General features: G+C 39.6%; 1 protein-coding gene across 1 annotated transcript in view; it reads right to left on the bottom strand.

Annotated features, from left to right (window-relative positions):
* Tmem185a (transmembrane protein 185A) overlaps positions 1-24,827 on the bottom strand; it is a 31,176-nt gene that overhangs the window by 2,100 nt on the left and 4,249 nt on the right. The window contains exons 2-6 of the mRNA XM_048457578.2: positions 14,209-14,385; positions 11,728-11,935; positions 4,752-4,835; positions 1,189-1,365; positions 523-646 (exon numbers count right to left, since the gene is read on the bottom strand). Coding sequence (XP_048313535.1) covers positions 523-646; positions 1,189-1,365; positions 4,752-4,835; positions 11,728-11,935; positions 14,209-14,385 — 770 coding nt within the window. The remainder of the gene's footprint in view (positions 1-522; positions 647-1,188; positions 1,366-4,751; positions 4,836-11,727; positions 11,936-14,208; positions 14,386-24,827) is intronic.

Raw genomic sequence — 24,827 nt, 5'->3', positions numbered from 1 at the left:
TTCCATGAAACAGAAAATATTCTATTCTATTGAGGGGAGATGGGTAGAAAGGGACCTGGAATGACTCTTGGCATTTTGCTGGAAGATGTGGATTTTTCATGGACCCAGAAAGAATCTAGAGTTCATTTTTAAGGAGCATAGAATGGGAACTCAAAGAGACACCTGCCATGTCTGGTCCTACCTCCACTTGTCCCTGTAGTGTGCACTGGGAATGAAGTATAATAGAGACTAGCATCCCAAAGCAAATGTGATAGTATGTCCTTTCTGAGGAGCACCACTCCCCTTCCTCATCTTTAAAGTACCCAGAACAACTTCTAAACTGGGGTCCTGAGATTCATCGTGTCACAAAGCACAGTGCATGCACAGACCGAAGACACACACCCACACACGTGCACACGCATGCGCGCGCGCACACACACACACACACACACACACACACACACACACACACACAGAGAGAGAGAGAGAGAGAGAGAGAGAGAGAGAGAGAGAGAGAGAGAATTTCTTAGTCTATGGACATACAGTGATTTCCTCCTTTCTGTCCAAATGTTGTTGCCATCAGTGTGATCAATGACAGCCACAGGGGAACAAATATGGGAATACAGGAGAAAGCATTGTGGCCATCCAGTTTGTGAACCAGCAGGATCTACAGAAAGACAAAGTGGTATTGATGTGTCACCAGTAAACAGACCAAGTCTGCAGCTGTCCCCGTTATAATCCTTCCCCATGTCACCTATGTCATGTCTGGGAAGAAAGAAGGCCACTATAGGCAATAGCACAAAAACATTTATCCAGGGAAAAAGATCATGGGCTATTTTGCATCCTTTCCCAGGGTTAAAGTCCACCCAGCTGAAAGATTCCCACTGCCAGAAGTTTTATGAGAATCTCCTCCCAGGGCTTATTCAAAGGAGTCAATAGTATCTAGTCTAGGATTCCCTACCAAACTCAATACAAAACCAGGATATCCAACACTCACTTGCAGAAAGTAGAAGGTGGACATGGGCAGATGCCTTACAGCTAGAGTCGTATTGCTCTCTGTGAGTTCTGCAAGCACATCTCATTGTCCTAAATTCACTCTGAACTTCCTGTCTCCCATACAGACAGCAGTACACCTACCTAGTTATGGCAGATGGGCCCCAGATAAGGGTGGGGTGTGGGGGCACAAGAAGTTTCCTGTAGAAAGGTTACCTCAAAAGTAAGAAGAGGCACCACAATGGTCATCCAGCTCAATGCCATGGTTATATGTGTCCTGCGTTGTTCTGCAATCACATCCATAGAGCGCAGGAACAGCACAGACCAAACGATGTAATAGAGGACCACCAGGCACAAGAAGGACATAAGGATCCACAGAGGGACACACACGACCTGCAGAGGAGTAGAAACACAGTGTCTTCAGAGCTCCTCTGTAGCCTCTGGTGGCTACCATTATCACTTGGTTGGGTCTGTTCAGGTAGTCAAGGGGAAGCATGACTACAGACAGTCCTCCTGCCTAGGACTTCTACGGAGATGGTATGGGAAATATCACATTTGCCACGGGATTTCTGTCCAGGAATGCTGTCATTAGGCCCTCTTCCCTTCAGGTAATAACCTTCCAGTTGGACCTCCACCTCAGCATATTTTAAAGTTTTCTTACCACATTCCCTGTCTTTCAAGCCACTCATTTCGTCATTCACTCACTCCCATACTTTCTCACTCCCAGTCATTCCCACACTCCCTTCCTTCTCTCATTCACTCCCATAATCCTTCACTTGCGGGCACTCCCACTTCTTTACTCTCAGTCACTTATTACCACATCCCCGGTCTCTTGCTCTCTAACTCATCACTAACATGCTCACTATTACACACATGCTCCCAATCCCATATTTAACCATCATGCACACCAGTCATTCCCTCAGGCCTGCAATCATTTACTCTGCCATGCTCCCTCATATTTCCTCACTGACCCTACACACCCTCTGCCAGTCCACTCATTTTCTCTCATTCTTGGCTATTCATATAATTCTCTCCCCCACTGTCACTCACATCCATTCTATTCCACTAGAATCATTTCTGCCTTCAGCATCAGAACCCCTCTGTCTCTTCCTCACTACTTCCTCTCACACACTCATTCACACTCCCTTGCTTTCAGTCACTCTCACTCACTTCTTCAGACTTCCTCTTTTACATCCCCACCTCCTCCCATCGCTCATTCATATAGTCTTTTACTCAAATAACCCCTCATGCTCACTCAGTCTCTCCCTCTGTCTAGCTACTCAACATAAGAATTCTTCCTCAGCTGGGTGGTGGTGCATGCCTTTAATCCCAGCACTCGGGAGGCAGAGGCAGGCGGATCTCTGAGTTGGAGGTCACTGTGGTTTACATGGTAAGTTCCAGGACAGCTAACTCTCACACATTTGTATTCTGTCAAATTTTACTCACACTTTCTCACCCCCACTCTCACACTCACTCTCATTTTCATTCTCTCACGCAATCTCGTGTACTCACGTCTTCACTTTATTCTCACATCCACTCACTTCCTCAATCACCAGTGTATATGGGTGTACACATGAGTAAGTCCTTATTTTTTAATTGAGTCCTTTGTATATATTAGCCAGAGGTCAAAGTTTTGACATGTTCTTGCAAAACCTTTTCCTCAGCCAGTGATCTATCTTTTCCTTTATTTTAAGAAGTCTAAATTTATAATTTTGTCTTATAGAGCATATTATTGGTGCCATTTATAAAGAATGCTTCACTTAATTGCAGGCTTCAAAAATTTCCCCACCTTTCTTCTAACAGTGCTATAACTGACATTTCAGCTTAGACCTGTGATTTGAGTTGTTTCATGACTTTTAGACCTCTTGAGTAGCTTGGAGTTCTTGATGACAGGTTTTGCTAGAAAGTCTGTCTGTGTATCGCTTCCAATAGCTCTTCTAAAGCACATCTGTGACGGTGTTAATTTATTGGTACTTCTTTCATGAATAGAAGGATAGTGGTTTTAATATCTTCTTTTGCTTTCTTACCAATTATAAGATACATGCAGTAAGACTGCTTCATCCATTTGGATTGGTACAGTGTTAAGAATCAGGTTCCTGTTACCTAATTGTGGAAAGCACTCAAGATTCCTTTTTTCTTAACATACACAAGTGAATGGCTGGCCAGTTGGCTGGCCACACACACACACACACACACACACACACACACACACACCCCAAATATATATTAAGCACCAAAGAAAACACAATCCATTCAAAATTTAAAACACGGGTATAACACCTTTGATGTAGGTGGGTCTTATGTATTTCTGTTGCTTTCATTGGTTAATTAATAAAGAAACTGCTTGGCCTGATAGGTCAAAACATAGGTGGGTGGAGTAGACAGAACAGAATGCTAGGAAGAAGGCAATGAGGCAGACGCCATGCAGTCAGCCGCCAGGTCAGACACGCTGAATCTTTTCCGGTAAGCCACCACCTCGTGGTGCTACACAGATTACTAAATATGGGTTAAAGCAAGATGTAAGAGTTAGTCAATAAGAGGCTACAGATAATGGGCCAGGCAGTGTTTAAAAGAATACAGTTTCCATGTAATCATTTTGGGTAAAGCTAGCCGGGTGGGCGACGGGAAGTAGTCCGCCATTCATACTACACACCTTGAGATACAGTCTCATGTAGTATAGGCTGGCCCAGAACTTGCATGTAGCCAAGGCTAACCTTGAATTTTTTATCCTCCTGACTATAACTCACAAGTGTTAATATTACAAACATGTGCCACCTGGCCTGGCTTATTCAGTAATTGGAATTGAATCCAGGGCCTTGTGCATGTTAGGCAAACACTACAAACAGCTACAACCACAGCCCAATCTTCTTTTCGAAATTATTACTAGTTGAAACAATACTGTATTCTCTAGCTCCAACCCCAGAGAATAATATGCCCTCTCTTCTAACTTCCTCAGCCACTAAAGGTATATGGCTTACTGACATACATACAATACTCATATACATAAAAGTAATAAAATCTCTAAAAAAATCTTCAAAAATTTCTTAAAAATTTGTCTTATAACTCAGTAATTCTTTTCTACAATACTTTCTAAAAACACAATAAAATATTAAACAAGGATTTTTATACCCAAAAATACACCAGAGATTTGAGATAAAAAAATTCTTGTAATGTTTATAGAACAGCAGGATAATTATGATTGATAATAATTAAATAGTTCAAAACACATAAAAGAGAAAACATTTTGAACACTCCTTGCACAAATAAATGATAAATGTCTGAGGTAATAGATATGGTAATTAAAATGATTTAATTATTACATATTATAAATATACAATAAAGGGTCCGACTCTTCCCCATAAATATAACTAGGGTGTCAGTTAAAAAATTCAGAAAACTTAACAATATATATACATATGGGACCATTTTGAAATCACAAGTACTAGCAGCAACTGAAACATCTAGAAATGAGATGTTTCATAAATGCAACTAATAAATCAATGAAGCCTTAAATGTCATGTTTACAATGACAATTTCTTGATCTGAGCAAATGCTTATACTACATTAAAACAAAAGAGCAGGATACAAAATCTTACATACAGAGTAACCTCAAGAGCTACAAGGTAATAAAATCCTCTATGTTAGCCCCCAGCACTGCTGTTATATGTGATCATTAGTCTGCTGCTCACAAGCTTGCTTGTTTTTTACACATCTCCTGCAATAAATATGAATTACTCTTAAAATAAAATGCTTGTTTAAGGACTTAAAAAGCTACATACAAGCCAGGGCCAGTGGATGATCTTGTCCAGTCTTAAGGCAATGAATATAAACTGGAGAATGTTGACTGAGCACAGGATTTCTAGCTAAAAAACAAACAAACAAAAGAACCAGTTAAACAAGTTGCATTTAACATAGTGGTTATATGTTTAACATGCTAGCAGGCAATGCAAATTATAATATTGTAAAATTTTAATACTACTGTGCTGCTTCTGATTATCTGCCAACAGAAAAGCACAGAAGTATCATGCTTAGGGGAATTGTGCACAGGTCTTTTGTCTAATCCTTCAGGTCAGCTGGTGCCTTGGCCGTTTTGTTGTTCAAGATCTGAGTGCTGTTGACCAGATCATGACATTTCTAGAAAAAAAAGAAAGAAAAATAGGCAATCTGCAGTAGATTTACTCCAAGCTTCCTTTCCATACCTACTGATAATCATCTATACTTATAGCTACCCTCAGACTTCTTTTTACTTCTACCCAGGACTCTGCCCCAAATCCCATGCCTTCTCTCTCAACTCTTTGAGGACCTTCTCACCTCAAGCTAACACTCACAGATTCAGTGTTGCATCTAATTCTGACTATGCTACTGACCTTTCCCAGTAAAAAACTAGTTGTCTGTAGTGGCCTGAATGTGACTAGTCCCATAATCTGAGTGGCACTACTGGGAGGTGTGGCTTTGTTGGAGTGGATATGATCTTGCTGGAGGAAGTGTGTCAATGCTCAGGATACCACCCAGTATTACATTTGACTTCTTGTTGCTTGCAAGATGTAGGACTTCAGCTATTTCTCCAGAACCATGCCTGCTTGCATGCTGCCATGATGATAATGGATTGAACCCCAAAACTGTAAGGGAGCCACCCCAATTAAATGTTTTCCTTATAAGAGTTGCTATGGTTATGATGTCTCTTCACAGCAGAAGCCCTAAGATACTGCCAATCCCAATTAAACCCCAAATGTCCAAATATAAAGTTTACCTCTCCAGTGATTCAGTACTCCCAGCCTAATCCCCTTTTCTGCTGCAGTCCAGCTTTTTGAGATAGAAATGGGTACATGAGGCCCTATTGTGTCGCCCTCCATTCCAAGCAACTGACTGACAACTTTCATCCCACAAGAAAACTGTCTTCACAAAGGCCCTCAGTACCAATAGGTGGAATATTTGTACCATATCTTACTGGGCTATTTGGAGAATGTTTCATGGTTGACCAATCCATCTTCCTTTTAACTACTGTCTGAGTTTCAAGAATCCTACTGTACAGTCTTGATATCCCATGAGTATTCAGAAATCTCTCCTTGGGTTCCCTTTCCAGTCCAAATAGTTACACTTCTAGCACCCCAAACAGGATCCCTACTAGTGAATCACACAAACACTCATTTACCCCACCTGGGGTGGCAAAGTTTAGGCAACACTGCAGTTTATCCTATTGCCTAGTGATTGGTTCTGAAATCTGCCTGCAAGATAGCCTTACTGCTGCATGACAGGTCCAGTGTGCAGGTGTCATATGGCTCTCTTAAAAGCACCTGTCATTAAACTGATCCCCAACTTAGCTCTCCATCTCCTGAACCCTGTCCCTCCTCTTCCTACCACTGTAAGACAACACGGCAGCCTATTGCGGTCTCCACATTCTCATATTCAGTCATCACATTCTGCTCATTCTCCCAAGCAACCTTACTCCCTCTTTATTGACATTATGACTTCCTAAGTCCAGTCCAGGTTTTCACTCACCCTCCAAAAACCAATTCCACAGCTCTAGTCCCTTGAAGATGGATGGATGACTCTTTGCACCGAAAGGTCCCCAGGCTGCTTTTATCTGGTGACAGACTTCGTCCTTGTCTATAAACATACTTTTACTCTAGAGAACGCTCTACCAGCTCTTCACCCACATCTTCCAAATCCAGTTTTTAATCATAACAGCTGCTAAAAATACTGTTTGTAATTTTGTTGCACCAATACAGGTAACACAGTGGAAGATAAGTGGAAAAACAAACCATTTTAAGCTAGGAGTATGCATGGTACAGGTGTCAGTCAGCTTTCCTGGTGCAGAGTTCACTAGGATGATGAGAGCACTTCAATGCATATTTATAAGAAATTACTTACTCTCTCTCTCTCTCTCTCTCTCTCTCTCTCTGTGTGTGTGTGTGTGTGTGTGTGTGTGTGTGCATGAAGATTCACTCACATAGGTACACATGGAGGCCAGAGGTTAATGTTGAGTATCTTCCTCAATTACTTAACTTCTCCATCCAATTCATTTGCTTACTTATTTGGAGACAGGTTCTCACTGTGTTGCCCTGGAACTCACTATGTAGAACAGACTTGTCTCAGAGATCTATCGGCCCTCTAACTTAAAGGTGTGTGCCACCATGTCAGGGTTCTACTTTATTTTTTTGGGACAGGGTCTTTTATAAAGCCTGTAACTTAACCTATTGCCTAGACTGACTGGTCAGCTACGTCCTCAGGAGCTGCCTCTTTCTACCTCCTTGCACTGAGATGCCATCTGTGGTGGTTTGAAAAATAAGTCCCCATAGACTCATATATTTGAATGCTTAGTCATCAGGGAGTAGCATTGTTTCAGAGGATTACAAGCTTTGGGAGGTATGGCCTTGTTGGAGGAAGTGTGTTATTGGGTAAGGGTGGGATCTGAGGGTTTTGTTATTTTGTTTTTGGTGTGTGTGTGTGTGTGTGTGTGTGTGTGTGTGTTTTGCTTTTGGCAAGGTCCAGTCCATCTGGCTGTTTGTCTCCCCAACACCTTTGTGGATCTGCACGGACAGCTCTAGACTCCTCGAGCACCACACCTGCCTACATGTCACCATACCCTCACCATGATGCTAATGGACTAATCTCTGAACTGTGAGTCCCTAATGGAATACCTTCCTTTCCAAGAGCTGCCTTGGTCATGGTGTCTTTTCACAGCAACAGAACAGTTGACTAAGGCAGAATGAGACCGCAGGACTGCATGCCTTGACAGCAAGCACTTTCATTGGTGAGCCATTTCTGTGTAAAGGCTCCCACTCCCTAGCACTGACATTTCTCTCCTATTTCTACTCTAGGAACATTTTGGCTACTGTGGGGCCCACTTGATTGACCAGTTCCTCTCATCTCTATTTTTCAGTATGCCTGGAATACGCTCCTTTCTACTTTCTCAACAAGGAGACCCTGGCAGGTTCTATTTTCTATCTCTATGAGAACTTCTCTTCTCACTTCCCATTGCTTTCCTTGACAGATATTCCACATCCTTGGTATATCTAACATCTTGGGGTCTCCACTGAATTTTGGCTTCCCTCTCATTGCTTTGCACATTGTCCTACCAGAGGCTGTTTGCCGGGATTCTGACACTGTCACACACATTGCCAGGCACCACAGGCTTTCTTTTGAAATACAAGTAGAATTCATTGTGACTTTGTAACTCCTACATTATGCCTACAAAACTAGCAACATGTGGACAACACCAAAGTCTACCACTGCTCACACCATGGCTACACCAGTCAATAAATACCTGGATAGGCTCCAAAGTGCTCTCTTGTAAAAAAAAAATCTTTCAAATGAGTTCATAATTTTACACCAATGAACTCATAATTGCTGCAAAGCCCTCAGAGATACTTTGCTATTGTCATGGTGTAAAATAGTTGATTTTTTAATGTATGTAATATTCTCAGATGCCAAGCTTCCTTTAGCCCCAACTTCACATGGCCTTTTAGAGTCAGAATAGTTTTGATGAGAAATGCTCCTCCTAGTCTCACACATGTGAACATTTGGTCCCCAGCTCCTGGTACTGTCTTAGTAAGTTTGGGAGGTGTGGCCATGACAGAGGGAGGTTGTCACTGGGGATAAGATTTGAGATTAAAAGTTTCCTCCTCCTCCTTCTAATTTTCTCTTTAGTCTTCATGATTGAGGTTGAGGATGTGACATCTCAGCTTTCTGCTCTTGCTATCCTGCCTCCTGCCTCTGTCATCATGGATTCTTATCCATCTGAACAGTAAACCTCAAACAAACTCTTCTATGAGTCAGGGTGCTATCTTAGCAACAGAAAAGTAACGATTACAAAACCGATACTGTAGCTTTCTTTAAACCCTTCTGTTCTGCTTTTTGCTCCAAATTCTCACTATAAATCTGACTAAAAGCTGTCAGCAATATATATTCTACAGACTGAATGCTGGACTACATTGAGAGTTCTTCTGGAAGGTTAATTAGTTTATCACATTTTAATTCTTTCTTTTTTAAAATGTTTCTGTGAGATATTTTGGTCACTGAAGTGCAAAAGGTACCACCACACAGTGGTTTGAAAAGATAAGTTACTGAAAGGAACCTACTCTATTTGGTTCAAGGCATTTGTGCCAGGTCCCAGTGAATGTGAAATAGAGCTCAGTAAGCACAGATTAAGTGAGGAACAAGGCAGCGAATAAAGCATTGAAAACAGAGTAATATGGAAGAGCGGCTCTGTGACTAGAAATAAAAAAGATGACAACTTTTCTTTTCTCATTCATATATATATATATATATATATATATATATATATATATAGAGAGAGAGAGAGAGAGAGAGAGAGAGAGAGAGAATACATGAAGTTTCTGGCTGGGATAAGTGTGGCCAACTTCTAGAACAAATTCTGGAGAGACGGGCCTGAAAAGAGAGAATATGGAGAACATGGAGGTTTTTAAGAAGGGCAAAGTCTCAAATACCCTGGGAAATTAGAGGTCATGTGTACAGACAGATGGTACTGGACTGTACCATCTAGATCCTTGCTTCCGTACTGACTCTCCAATTCTAAGAACCACTGTGATATATTTGTTTCCTAATTATACCTCTCATAAAATTTTAGTGCTGTACATATTTTGGTGATAATAAACTATGTGCATATCTGGGCCTTACCTATAAAGAGAATACAACTTTCCCCATTCTTAACCACAAATCAGTATTTATTCTTTGAGGTAGAGAATGCTCTGGCCCTGTTAATCCATGTCTGGCTGAAGCTGCAAACCATAAACCTATGATGGTTTTGTTCATCAATCAGCAGTCTTTGGTAAGAAGTCAGAGGGGAGTAGTACAAAACAGAAGTAGTTGGGTTTACTGAAGATTTTTAAAAACAACAGAAAAAGTAAACGAGGGCTGAGAAAGTTACTCTCCCTCTACAGTATATCACACTCACTCCATGTCTTTTCAACACTTCTATAATAGAAAGATCCCTGTCCATCAGACTAAATCCTTCTTGATACTCTAGGTACTGTTCCTGTGACCTAGCTCTATCATTATTCCTTTCTTTTGGGATTTTGTTTTAAACCTGTCCCTAGGTTCAGCCTCCAGTTCTATATGTTCCTTCTAGACCAGCAGCAGTCTCCTCTTTATTTGCACAGGTTAAAACAAGACATGTTCAGTCACACTCTGTACTTTATTTGTGGGGGATATGCTCTACAATTCCCCGTGGATATCCGAAACTGCAGACTATACTAAACCATTTATATATTGTTTTATTCCCAATATGCACATACCTATGATAAAAGTTTAATCTATAAATTAGTAACAGTTAAGAGGTTAACAACAATAATCACTAAACAGAACAACTCTAACAAAATACTATGATCAAAGTAGCATGCATATGATCTTTTGTTGTGGCATTTCATTTGTATTTTAATAAATAAAGCGTACCTGAGTATTAGAAAAGTAAAACAGCCACACTGGTCAGCCTTACAAACCAGGCAGTGGTGACACACACCACTAGTAGCAACACTAATTTGCCATAGAAACCGGGCAGTAGTGCTGCACGCCCTTAATTCCAGCCCTAGAGAGGATTATAAAACGAGAGGAGACAGTTCTCAGTCACAGTCTCATTCTGAGATTCCTGGAGGCAGGATCACCATTTCAGACTGAGAGAGAGATAAGAGCCAGTGGATGGCTGTTTTGCTTTTCTGAACTTCAGGTTGAACTCCAATATCTTTCTCTGAGGTTTTATTAATTGTGCACCAACTTTTCTCCCAAGCATCTTATTTTATACTACAGTTTTAGACACAGTTGATGTCAAGTAACTAAAATCACAGAAAATGAAATATCAGATGAGAAGTGTGTGTGGGAGGGTTTCTAACGCTTCCCATTGTCCTCTAAATCTATTAGTACATTGCTTTGTGTCCTCAGTTCCTTCGTAGTTAAATGCTCTGGCATTTAAATTATCTTTCTCAGGAAAACAACTGCACCTCTCTCACAAGGTTGTTGTAAATATTTACTATGCTGCTGCTATTTATGAGGTGACCATGCAAATGCTTCGCCCAAATTAAGAATACTATAAATATCATCTACAACCGTTTTCACTATTATTAATCTTAGTATTTTATTAAAATCTATAGTTCCTCTTCTTGGGTTTAAATGGCTTGCGTATATAGATACTTGAAAAAAATATTTGCTGAAAGACTAAATAACACATGGGCATATCGGCACAAGCCAACTAGAGGGCAGTTAAGAAGTGACATCATAGGGGATGAGGTAGTGAGACAGTTAAATTTTATGTATCAATTCAGATGAACTATTGTACCAGTTATTTAATTAAATACTAGGCTAAGTGTTGCTGTAACAGCATCACGTTTTTAAAGGAGACTATTCTCAATATTGTAGGCCAAGTGACCCTTATCTAAACAGTTGGAGGCTTTAAATGCAATGTCTGAGGTTCCTTGGAAAGGAAGAATTTCAGCCTCCAATCTGGAGTGTCAACTCCTGCTGAGTCCTCAGCCTGCCTGTCTGTTCATACCAGCTCCACAACCATGTGGATCCATTCCTTAAAATCACTCTCTTGTGTCTGTATCTCTATAAATCCTATTGGTTATTTTACAAGACTGATAGACACAGGTAGCTTATAATATAGAAAGTTAGGAGAAAGCTGAAGACATTTGTTCCCTTGTAAACCACAATCAGAGTTAAGGATTAGTCTGTTCTTCCCCTAGGGTAAGAGACTGACATTAGAGTAAGATTTTAAAAGATGATTAAATAGACAAATCTTACCTCTAGTGACCTGTCATGCCTAAAGCCCCAGACACACGCCGCAACAGATACCGGGGAAACAAAGAACAATGGCATGAAGACCAGAAGCCAGAAATGACTTCCTCTCTCAATCCTGTCACAGACCAGAACTTCAAACATCAGCAGGAGCAAATGGATGCCCACAGCAATCAACATGGCTTTAAATTCCACACATGTTTCTCCTTCTGCTCTAAAAGGGGATGGAAGGAGAAGAGAAGAAAGAAAAAAATATAGTTCAGAATCCTTAGTACAAGGAAAAAAATCCACAGCAAATACCAACTCAATTCACATTCTGATTTTCAACTTTTAAATATTAAAAAGCATAGAGGAGATAAAATAGAGAGCTAACTTAAACCTATCTTTAATAGACAATCTTTCAGATATCCATAACCACTTATGTTCATAACTTTAAATTCAACTATAAGAGACACTTCCAAGATTATTCTATTAACTACTTCTGTTGTAAAAAAGAAGTTCTGATATCTCTTAAGTCTCACAATCCTTTCCACTGAGTTACAAACAATACACACCATATTTCATGTAATACTATAAATATCACTTTAGTTTTAGCTGCAGGTATAGGTTACATTCAAGAAGATATGCCAATTTTCTTAGGTGCTACTTTAAAATACAAATAAAAAGTAATGAAAGTCTTTTATTAATCTTTATTCCAGTATAATATATACTGCAAAATAAAAAGTTAAACTTGTGCTCAAAGTTCAATTAGCTGCATAAATACAAACTTTTAATAAATTAAAACTGAAAATGTTTATAATGCATTTGAGAGGCCTAAAAGTTCCATTCAAAATACAGATAACCATTACTGACACATTTGTCCTATCGGTGATAAATATTCTAGAAATTAGGACAAAGAGAAAAGAAAGAAGGTCGCAGGTAATTCCTGTAGGACTCACTGGCATACTACTGATTAATGGTCACAGAGGATGACCGTACCTGTACATAACATACATCTAGCCAGCCACAAACACAACTTCTTTCCTTTCCTTACTTGAAAATATCAAAACAGAGAAAGGGGGTATATAACTTTTAATTATCAATTAGTTAATTTATTTTTGAGAAACATATAATAGATATCTGAAATTTTTGTCATAAAAAAGAGATAAATATACAACCAAAAATGGGTGCTGGAAAGATGGTGCAATGGTCAAGAGTACTTATTATTCTCCCAGAAGACTTAAGTTCAGTCCCCAGCACTCACACTGGGTGGCTCACAACCACCTATAACTCAGCCCTAGGGATCTATCACCCTTTTCTGGCCTTCATTGGTACCCTCATACATGGGACATACATTCACACAGGCACATGATTAAAAATACAATATAGCTGGGCAGTGGAGGCAATACCTTTTATCCCAGCACTTGGAAGGCAGAGGCAGGTAGATTTCTGTGAGTTTGAGGTCAGCCTGGTCTACAAAATGAGTTCCAAGACAGCCAGGGCTATACAGTGAAACAACTGTTTCAAAAAACAAAACTAAAATCTTGAAAAATTATATTATATTCTCAAAACAAAAAAGAAACATTCACACAAAAAATCCTTCATTTTCTAAGATTCTTAGTGTGTAGCTTTAGAAGTCCTACATACCTATGGGATATGCATTTCACACAGTCTAAACTACAGCTTTTTTTTCCTTTGTTTTTCAAGACAGGGTTTCTCTGTGTAGCCTTGGCCACCTTGGAACTCACTCTGTAGACCAGGCTAGCCTCCAACTCAGAAATCTCCCTTCCTTGGCCTCCCGAGGGATTAAAGACATGCACCACCACCACCTGCTTTTGTCCCTAGCTTTTTTAAAAAAGTTGATAATCAAAAATCTTTAAAGCTGAAGTGTCTTTCTTCTATCCTTTTCCCCTTAAGCAGTTGTTTGCCTCTCTGTCTACCTCCCTAATTGTTCTATCAGAAACTATTGCATTTTTCTTCATGCCCTCACTGGCTACTTCTTCCCCTTGTCTCTCTTTTCTCTGAAAAAGGAAAGGGGGAGGCTCCCCCTTAGAATCCAGGCTTCCTCTACTTCCATGACCCACCACCCCCAAAGCTCTGCCTCCTTTCTTAACATCTGACTCTCAATTTATTTCATTCCCTAGTTCCTATCTGAGGAACTCATGGCCTTTGGACCAAGCTCACTCTCTGACATTACCAGTTTACTCCAGGACTAGAAGAGTAGAAGAAAATGAACCCTAGATCTTAAAAACAAACTGGAGAAGACACACAGAGTGTTTCTTAATTAGCTATGGTATAACATTTCTGTATTTGGGATCTTTGGGCTATCTAGGTACCAAACCGTCTAAACTAACACTTTGTTTTTATAATAACAAGCATGTTTGCTGGACTGCACTACTCACAAAACTTTGAATAGGAAGAAATTGTCCTTATGGTATCTTTGGTGAGAACCGCCAAGATTTTGCTCTCTCAAGATACAGACCAGTGAGTTTTATAAAGCAGTATTACCGATATTGAGGATTTCGTGCCCAAACTCCGGTTCCTACTGATGCTCCAACAATGACCATTAACTTCCACAACCATATTGGAGCAAAGACAGCCCAGTAGCTCCACTGAATGATGCCATCCAAACGAAGGGCCAGTAGCACAGAGAACAGCAGCAGACAGGCATAGATGAGGAATTTACTAGGAGAAAAGAAAAATGATGAAAAAGAACTCATTTTTAATAAACAGCTGATAATGAAATGAAGAGAATTACATATTTTCAGTTCATAAAATAAGTCATTAATTCAGGGCTGCAGAGATGGTTCAACAGTTAAGACCATTGGCTGCTTTTCCAGAGGACACGAATTCAGTTCCCAATACTTAAAAGACAGCTAACCGCTATCTATAATTCCAGTTCCGGGGGTACAACCTCTTCTTCTGGCCTCCAAATCCCTGCACACACAGGGAGCACAGACATACATGCAGGCAAAACACTCATACACATAAAATAAAAATAAATAATACATTTAAAAATCATTAATTCAACAATTATTTATTTAAAAGTTTTATGTAGAAGACATTGTGTTGGGGACAAGAAAACAAAAGCAGGTAATTAGTCTCCTGCTTCCAAGGAATTTCTGATAGAGTCTGTACACAGAAAGGCATGATTAAGATACAGTATAATATTTGTGTAAATGGTGAGAAGGCAGCTAGGAAAAGAAAGTATGGGATCTGGCTGAGGTAGTAGTAAGAAGAGACATGGTGACCACAGAACTTCAGAGGTAACTGGAGGTTTGTTGGACAGACAAACAAATTAGATGAGGAAGCATCCCAAGCAGAAGGAGCTAGTTATACCACAACATGGAGAGTGGAGAAAGTTGAGCTCTGTCATTGACTATTTGATTCTTTTCTCATACAGGTATCCCTTTGGATATTAATGTCCTGATAAAAATAAAAATAGCCAAGTATGGTGGTTCAGACCTGTGACCCCAGCATTTAGGTAGCTGAGGCAGGAAAACATTGTGACTTCCAGATCATGTTGGCCTAAATAGTGAGTTTCAAGCCAGCCTGCAAAATAGCATGAAATCCTATCTTAAACACAAAACAAAGGGGGCTAGAGAGATGGCTCAGCAGTTAAGAGTACTACTTGCTTTTGTAGAGGACCCGAGTTTGTTTCTCAGCATGGACAGGAGATGGGTCACAAATGCCTGTTACTCCAACTCCAGTGGACCAGACACCCTGAGGACCTCTACAGGCACAACCACACTAGTGGCATTCCTTCATACAAACATACACATATGCATAAATAAAAAATATTTAAAACAAACAAAAAACACACAAAAGGAAAAAATAAGCAGTTATCTGTCATATTCATATGGCGCACATATTTAAAATAATATATATTACTTTAAATGCCTGAGTAAATTACAGATACATCTATATATACACATACTCATGTCACAAATAATATGAAATAATATGATATTACATTGTCAAGCACATCTACTTCTAGCCTTGATATAAAAACAGGACTAAGATTTACCTTTCCTGTCCCCAGTACCTCGTGAGGCCCCACCATTTGCTGACTATCTACAGGTAGTTAGTGGCCCCTGGGGAAGGGAAAGATACTTTCTTCAGTGGCATAGTCACTGATAAGGAGTCTATGTTTCTGAAAATAATCCCTCCCCCAGGAGTCTGTAAGTGACCCTAATGAAACCCAGTGGCACACTAAAATAAATAAAGACATGAAAATGCAGAAGATCTGTAGGGGTGGGAAATGAACAGGAAGGGCCAATGGCGAGTGAATACGAGTTTTAAAAAAATGCATTATACACGTGTGAAAATGCCATAAAAAACCAATTATTTAGTATAATCAACATAGCTAATAAAATTTAAAAATTATCTCCCCACCATAAAAAAAAAGGAACCAAACAAAATATACAACAGTTTGACAACAAGCAGTGAAAAACAGAAGGAACTAGGAAAAAAAAAAAACAGAGGACAAAAGCAGCATTGCTAGGGTTTACTGACAGGAGGTAGTTTGTAGGCTGTAGCAGGAAGACAGGTGGATCTCTCCAAGTTAGGCCAGCCTGGCCAACAGAGTTGAGTTTCAGGATAGCTAGGACTGCTATACAGAGAAACTCTGCTTCAAAAAGCCTAGATAGATGGATAGATGGATGGATAGATAGATAGATAGATAGATAGATAGATAGATAGATAGATAGATAGATAGACAGACAAAAATAACATTAAATGTAAATAGTCTAAATACCAGCATGAAGATAAAGATGTTTATGTTGGATAAATAAGAAACTATATACTATGTATGTGTAAGAAACCCATATAAAGGCTGCCTGCCCTGGGTGCCAAGGAGAAAATAAAACTCTGCCTGGTGCCATTACTACAGAGTGCCAGGGGAGCTTGCCCTGGACAGTGAGGAGAAAACACAGCAAATGGTGGGCAAATATATGGTGTGTAGTGAGAGAGAGAGGGGGGGGAGAATATGGGAGAGAATATGGTTCATGTCCTGTGGAAAGAGGCAGATCTGAAGAGGTGAAGGCAGTGAGGAGTGGGCTGAGGTCCACCCAGGGTCATGGTGATATTTTGGCCTGGGCTGCTGTCAAAGCCCATGTCTGGATCTGTGGTCCTGTGGTCTGTGGTTCCTAATGCCACCAAAGTCAAAGAGGATAGTTGGTCACGCCACTCAGGGGCTGCAACACTAGGGAGAATTGGCCCTGCCTGTTACCTGCTGCAGCACTCCAGAGAATAGGTCCTATATCTTGCCTTAACAGTACAATAGAGTTGTCCCTGATGACAGGGCTGGGGGGAGTGAAGGGAGCAGTGGGTGGGGAGTGAGCAGCAGAGAATATGAGTGTGGGAGATCTAGCCCCAACCCTCCATGTGGTGGTGAGGGAAAGATGTCCTCCTGATGTGGGATGTCCTTCTGTATATGTATTACTTTTTATTGGTTACTGAATAAAGCTGCTTCAGTCTGGGGCTCAGCAGAGCAAAGCCAGGTGGGAAATCTGAACAGAGAGAGAGAGAGAGAGAGAGAGAGAGAGAGAGAGAGAGAGAGAGAGAAAGAGAGAAGGCAGAGTTAGGGAGATGCCATGTAGCTGCCAAAGGAGACAGACACCAGATCCTTACTAGTAAGCCACAGCTTCATGCCGTTAGATAGATTAATAGAAATGAGTTAATTCAAGATGTAAGAGATAGTTAGAAATATGCCCGAATCATTGGCCAAACAGTGTTGTAATTAATATAGTTTTGGTGTGATCATTCGAGTGGCTGGGAAATGAGTCTCTGCTTACACCCTTCCCCTCCTAGCCCCTGTCATTTGAGGCAGGCAAGAAAGTTGACCTTCCTCCTTACTAGCTGCATCACTCAGGGAAGTGGGCCCTGTACCTCACCTGGACAGCATAGCAGAACGATCCTGTTGACTTGGCTCAGGTGAACTGCCAGGAGAACAGGAGTGTGGGAGATCTGGCCCCACCCTTCATCTGCCATATGGTGGGGTGACCAGTGAGGGAGAAATGTTCCCCCACTCCACTCCCCTCACCATCTGTGGCAGGCAGGAGAGCTGGCTCTGAGGTCATGAGAGTGGGAGAGCTGGCCCTGCCCCTCACTGGCTGTAGCACTCAGGAGAGTGGACCTTGCACCTGGGCAACACAGTAGAGCTGGCCCTGGTTGTATAGGTGCAGGTGAGCTAGCCCAGAGGACTTGAAAGCAGGAGAACCAGCCCCACCCCTTGCTCCTTGCTGCATAGGGTGAACTAGGTAGAGCAGTGATGGAAAGCTCACCTGGTGCTAAGGATCAGGGAGAGCTGAAGGGCTGACTAACGCTGCAACCACCAGGCCCAGAACCAACACTATGTATTAGCCCACTGCAACATTCACTCCATGTATGATCTGCAGGAGCACTTGAAGGGGCCGTTCCTGCAGAGTCAAAGTTGCAGGATCTTATGACACAGGACAACAACAGGATACCTAAGAGGAGTCCAAGTGAGTACCCAGTATGAACAGTATAGCAGAAACCAGAGGCCTTGAATCAGACCAATGATTTGCATTGAACAGTTGCAAGTAAAGATGTATGGGCTAAAGGGTATATATTCTGAGTCACTGTGTAACACTACAGCTTCCTGATGATAGTTTTTCTCTTTTTTCTTTTCTCTTAAATTTTATCTTATTTTGGTGGGGGCTGTTTGGTGTAGGAGGGCCTTCTTTCTACGTGTTGCTTTCATTGGTCAAATAAAGAAACTGCCTAGGCCTTTTGATAGGGCAGAACTTAGATAGGCGAGGAAGACAGGACTGGATTCTGGGAGGAAGAAGGCAGTGTGGCAGACACCATGGCTCTCCTCTCCAAGACGGACGCTGGTTAGACCCATCTCCATTAATGTGTATCGCCACTTGACTATGGCTTACTGTCCAGCCCGCTCCTTTTACAACAGAGTGGCGCAGGCAGCCGCTCTTTTAACAACAGCTGTTCAAGGACAGAGGGAGGATACCAAGATGGGGAGATGAACAGAATCAAGATGCATGATGTTAAAGCCACAAAGTTAATAAGATAAATAAGCAAAGTTAAAAATGATACCCATATAAAGCATAAAGTCAGATAAATTAAAAGCAAAAAGATGGAGATGGGTATACCAAACAGGCATATTATTCAAAAGAATGCTGGAGTGACTTCATTAGTATCTTTTACTATCTACTGCCTCACAGTTCTCTATGACAAATGGTCATAATTGGATTTTAGAATCTCAGCAGACAAAAATCATGTTTGTTTTCCCCCTTTTATTAAATATAGATTCTTTTCTCTTACAATATAATCTGATTAGAGATCCTCCCCTCTACTCCTCCAACTTTCTTTCCACATCCCCTCCCATCTGGATTCATCCCTTTCTATCTCTCATTAGAAAAGAACAGGCTTCTAGGAATGATATCAAAACATAACAAAATAAAATATAATAAAACAAAAAACCATCATACTGAGGTTGGACAAGCCAAGCCAAAAGAAAAATAAAGGAGCTGCAAGAAAAGGCATAAGAATTAGAGGCCTACTTGTTCCCACAGTCAAGAGACCTGTAAAATTACTAAACTGAAAGCTATAGTGTATATACAGAGGACCGCATGCAGACCTGTTCTTGCCCTGTGATTGCTGCTTCCTTCTCTGAATTCATGAAATCTGCTCAGCTGCAAAGTCAAGTTGTTTATCATCAGGAAATTCTGAGTACAATCTGTTTACAAGCTCATTCCAGGTGTTGCAAGACCCAAGTGCAACTAAGGTCTCTGTTTCTGTGTTGTCAGTTGGGGACTGTCCTGAAATACTACAGGTATGCCTTCAGTCCTTGATCATAGGTTCCTGTATCTTGAAGCCAACAAAAATATATTGAAATTTTCTCGTCATTCATTTTTTAAACTTCTATTTCTACCATATTTCTCCCGATACCAGGAATTTTTTTCAGAATTCGTATGATTAGATTGGATCCACTTAGATAAACCAGGCTAATCATTCCCTTTCCTGTTGTTCGAGTGCCAAGGACTGCCTCCAGGGCCTCATACATGATCGTTAAATCTGGGCAATATTAACAATGCTGTTAATTATCACAGTACATCACTTCAAATGGCATTACAGAACCACATGTAACTAATGTATTTGGCATCTTTGTCAAAAATCATCTGATTACATGAACAGGATATAAGATAGCCTGTTAAATGCTGCTAGGAAAACTGGATAGGCACATGGAGAAAATTGAAACTACAGCTTTATCTCTCATTCTGTAAAAAATAACTTCAAATGGCTGAGTCCTCAACAAAAGATAGGAAACTTTGAGACTACCAAAGGAAAACATATGGAAAAGTTCAAGACGTAGTCAGAAGTGGTGACTTCCTGAGAAGGAACCCAATAGTTTGGGTAGTTAGAACCAGGAGAGAAAAATAAGATTGCAATAAATTTAAAAGCTTTTTCACAGTAAAAAAAAAGTTACATAACTAAGTAAACAGAGAGTCTACAAAACGTGAGAAAATATTTGCCAGCTATTCACCTGGTATTAACATCCAGAACATTTAAAACCTCAAAATGTAAAGAGTACATAAGTCAATTAATACATTAACCAATAAACTGAACCAATAATTTCAAATGAAAAAAAATAGAAGCAGTCAATGAATACATGATAAAGGGGAAAAGCAAATCAAGCCTACATTTAGATTTTATCTCATCCCAGACAGAATGGTTATCATCAAGAAAACCATAACAAATTCAAACAAATAAAAATAAATATTGACTAGGAGGCAGTGAGTGGGATCTTATTTACTGCTATTGGGAATGTATGAGACCAGTCACTATGGAAATTAGTATATTTAAAAATAGAATGAACCATATGATCCAACTGTACTATGAAGTATAATATTAAAAGAATTTAAGTCAGCTTTTAATAAGATAGTTGAAGAAAAAGTTTATCGTGGCAGTCAGTATTCAACAATAGCAAGATTATGGAATCAACTAAGGTACCCATCAAGGGAATTAATAGAGAAAGAAAATGTGGAATATGTACACAATGCAGTCTTATTTTAGCACAATGAAGAATAAAACTATGTCATTTGCAAGAAAATTGATAGAATTTTAGATTACCGTTATGTGAAATAAACAAGACTCCAAAAAGAAAACTGTTATGTTTTCTGTCATTTGTGGAAAGTAGAAGAGAAATGACACAGAAAAGACATGGAATGGGAAAAGGGAGAATAAGGGACAGAAAATGGGCAATAATAGGGCTGAATATGAATAGCATATACTCTACACGGATGGAACCTCTTACAGGACAAAGTCATACAAGCAGCATACATTATAGTGGTTTCTGAGTCAGAGGAATGTGAACAACTGCTAATGATTATGAGGTGACTGATAAAACATTCTCAATTCACATACTATTAAAGGCTGCACAGTTTTGTGGGAGTATTTAAAAACACTGACTTTCCAACTTTAAGAGTGACTCTTGAGGCTGGAGGGATGGCTCAGTAGTTAAGAACACTGACTACTTTTCCAGAGGTTCTAGCTTCAGTTCCCAGAACCCACATGGCAACCCACAACCATCTATAATTGTAGTGCCATGGGATCTGATACCCTCTTCTGGTGTGCAGATGTATATACAGACAAAACACTATATATACATACACACAAAAAGTCATAAATCTTTTAAAAAGAGTGAATCTTATATGTAAATTAGAGATCAATAAAGTTATTTTAAAAGTACAATAGTAAACACATTACATACTATATATCTACAGTTTTACAAAAAATCTTATTCTACAAAACTACCCACTTTCAAAACTGCATTTCAAATTTCACATATTTAGTATGTAGCATCAATTCTATAAGTTTACAAAATGTGAAGTGTCCAGCTTCACAGAAGTCACCCAAATTATAAGATCTACATTTCATTCATTCTGAAGTAGTATGTTGTTTTAGTTCATGCATATGAAGACTACCTGGCTTTCCAGATATAGTTAGATAAATGAGTGTTTTAATAGCTCCTTCAGACAATGGTGGGAGTTGAATGGCATACTGCAACTCAATACATGGTGGTTACTTTTCTGTTCTAAAAACATTTACTTATTTTGAATTATGTGTATGTACATCTGGGGTGGTATATGCATATGAGTGTGGTGCAAATGGAGGCTGAAAGAGGACAGCAGATTCCCAGGACCGGAGTTAGATGTTGTTGTGTCACCTGATATGGGTACTGGGAATTGAAATATGGTCCTCTACAAAAGCAGCAGGTGCTCTTAACCACTGAACCATCTCTCCAGCCACAATGGAGGTTTCTTAAAGGTGAACTTACATAAGTCTGAAATCTCATCAGTGAACTTTTTGTACTCTGCTATGTTAAAACCCATTGGTCTTTCTTGTGAGCTGAGTAGCTCTTTAATCCCTGTATAGCTGTGCAATACTATGAGGTTGATAGGAAATATCTGTTCACTAAGTTATGAGGATTTCCCCCCACAGTATGTATTTCACTATACAAGAGCAAACACATCACTTATAACTACCTACTTCATTCTAGTGGTTTAAATGCTGAGAGCTAGTCCAAGCCAATGGTAGTGTTTATAAGCTTTTGACAAAAATCTCATTTTCCTATAAAATTCAGTTTACCATTAAACAAAAAAGTATGAGTAGTTTTTCCTTGAAATGTCTAGAATTTTCAAGATAATGCTTGCCAAGAACGTAATACAAATAATCAGTCTTGTCTGTTAATTGTTCTTCTAAACGAAGTATGCCATGTATATAAAAGCTTTAAAATCTGTCATACCAGTGTGTTTTCCTTCACTCGGTCACTGTTGTATCAATGTACTTACTGTTCTTCCCAACTTGTCACATGAAGTATTAAATTAGTTTTGTACCCAAGTGTCCTACTTCTGAAGCTGGCATTTTTAAACGCAAGCATGTGGTACCCTAATAATCTCTCAAGTTACTTCTAAATGCCATCAAATTTTAATTTACAGGGCTACAGAAATGGCTTAGCAGTTAAGAGCACTTTCTGTTCTTACAGAGGATTCACCTTTGGTTTCCAGCACCCATATGACACTCCAATTCCAGGGGATCCAATGCCCTCTCTGTCCTCTGTGGGTATTGCATGCATATGGTACATAGATTAAACAAGATATTCAAACAAATAAAATAAAAAAAATACTTTTTAAAAGATACCTTTCTGAAATGTATAAGGAATTTAATACTCAGGCTCATGAACAGACACCAAAGAGCTTACTCTAAGTATAAAATTTTAAATACTGTTTTCTGAAAATTAAAAGAATGCAACTGGACCCTTTATACCCACTGGGTTTCTCCAGTGAAATCTCCTGGGTTAACTAGAGTATGAATACAGGTATAGACAGATGCAAGTAAGCTACCCCCAACACACACACACACACACACACACACACACACACACCACACTCTAGGTGACGTATTTCTGTTTATCATGTGTGAGACTGGCTCTAACTGACAAACTATTATGGACACTCCATTCTTTATAACCTATTTAGCTCATCTGATTTGTTATGCATTGATTCTTTAAGATAAAGGCAAGTGAACACATTGCGCAAATAATATATTTTATATATTGTTTCTGTAGTATTACTGAAGTGACAAGTTATAAAAATCTCATTTGGTAATAATTTTCCTGACTACTGAATCATGGTTTAACTATTAGATATAACTGATCATATATTATCAGTCATACACCATCTACACCTAAATTCAGTATGAGACCTTTATCTGAAAATTTTAGTTACCTTATATACTTATGACCCATCACTGGGCAAAACAATCAGAAAGTCACAGCATAATATTGATAAATTTAATTTCCAGTGTCCTAAGAAACCAATACTTCTCCAATACCCTGCTTCCTTCCTATGATAGAATTTTCCAATGGTTTATGCCAGTTTATGCTCAACATGAACACATATAGCACATTTACTCAGTGCCTCAAAATGCTGGCTTTCAAAGAAATCACAGTCAATAAAAACTATGTTTGTAAGTTATCAAGTAATGGCAATATTTTAAGAATCAGAAATTATACATGTAAATGGAATTTACATCCTCTGACGATTCCCATTGAAGGTAAAGCATTAATTCCACAATGCCAGTGCTCAAATCATTTTTAGAACATGCATCTCAGAAGTGCCTTAAGAGCCTGACATACATTATTTTGACTATATAAATAGTGCCAAATCTTTGCTGAGAGTTGATGTGAGTTCTGGAAACTGCAAAAATTCAACCAGTGCCAAATTTAGTGAATAAGATATATTATCAAACTAGGTGTCACTATTTTGGTTCAAAACTGATTATTATAATGCACTGAGATAGATTTTCTTAAGTGATTTATAAAACTGACTTCAAAGACCATTCTAGAATATTAACAAGGGTTCTAAGCAGTGGAATGGGTATATTTTATTTTTCCCAACTTCTTTGAATGATAATATTCGAATATAGGAACACCAATATAAGGTCTGCTTTGTATAATCATTTTACAACTCCTAAATAAAAGGTCCCTGTCTTAGTGTTCAACTGGTGCACTAAAACATCATAAACAAAAGCAACTTGGAGAGGAAAGGGTTTTCATCTTACACTTCCAGGTAACAGTTCATCACTTAGGGAAGTCAGGGCAGGAATTCAAGCAGAGAGAGAACCTGGAGGCAGGAGCTGATGCAGAGGCCATGGAGGGGTGCTGCTTACTGGCTTACTCCCCATGGTTTGCTCAGCCTGCTTTCTTTCAGAACCCAGGATCACCAGCTTAGGAGTGGTGAACCCTCTTCTATCAACTGTTAATCAAAAAAATGCTCCCATAGGCTTATCCACAGACGAAACTTGTGGGGGTGGCACACATTTTCTCAGTTTAGGTTCCCTCTTCCAAATGACTCTAGCTGATGCCAAGTTGAGAAAACACTGGCCAAAATGGCCCCTCAGTATACTGAACATAGAAGGAAGAGACATGTAGGGTAGAGCAAAAAGCTTCAGAAAGAACCTGACCTAGATTAGAATCTCGATTTGGTTCACAACTGCCTGTCTGACTTTAGAGAAGTCCAGACTCTCTAAAATGAAACTGGTTAGGGCCAGAGAGATGAATCAATAGGCAGAGGCACTTGCCACTG

The sequence above is a fragment of the Myodes glareolus genome, chromosome X (genome assembly GCF_982192425.1).
Source record: "Myodes glareolus chromosome X, mMyoGla1.1, whole genome shotgun sequence".
Classification (NCBI taxonomy): domain Eukaryota; kingdom Metazoa; phylum Chordata; class Mammalia; order Rodentia; family Cricetidae; genus Myodes; species Myodes glareolus.
This window is presented reverse-complemented; position numbering and strand designations above follow the sequence as displayed.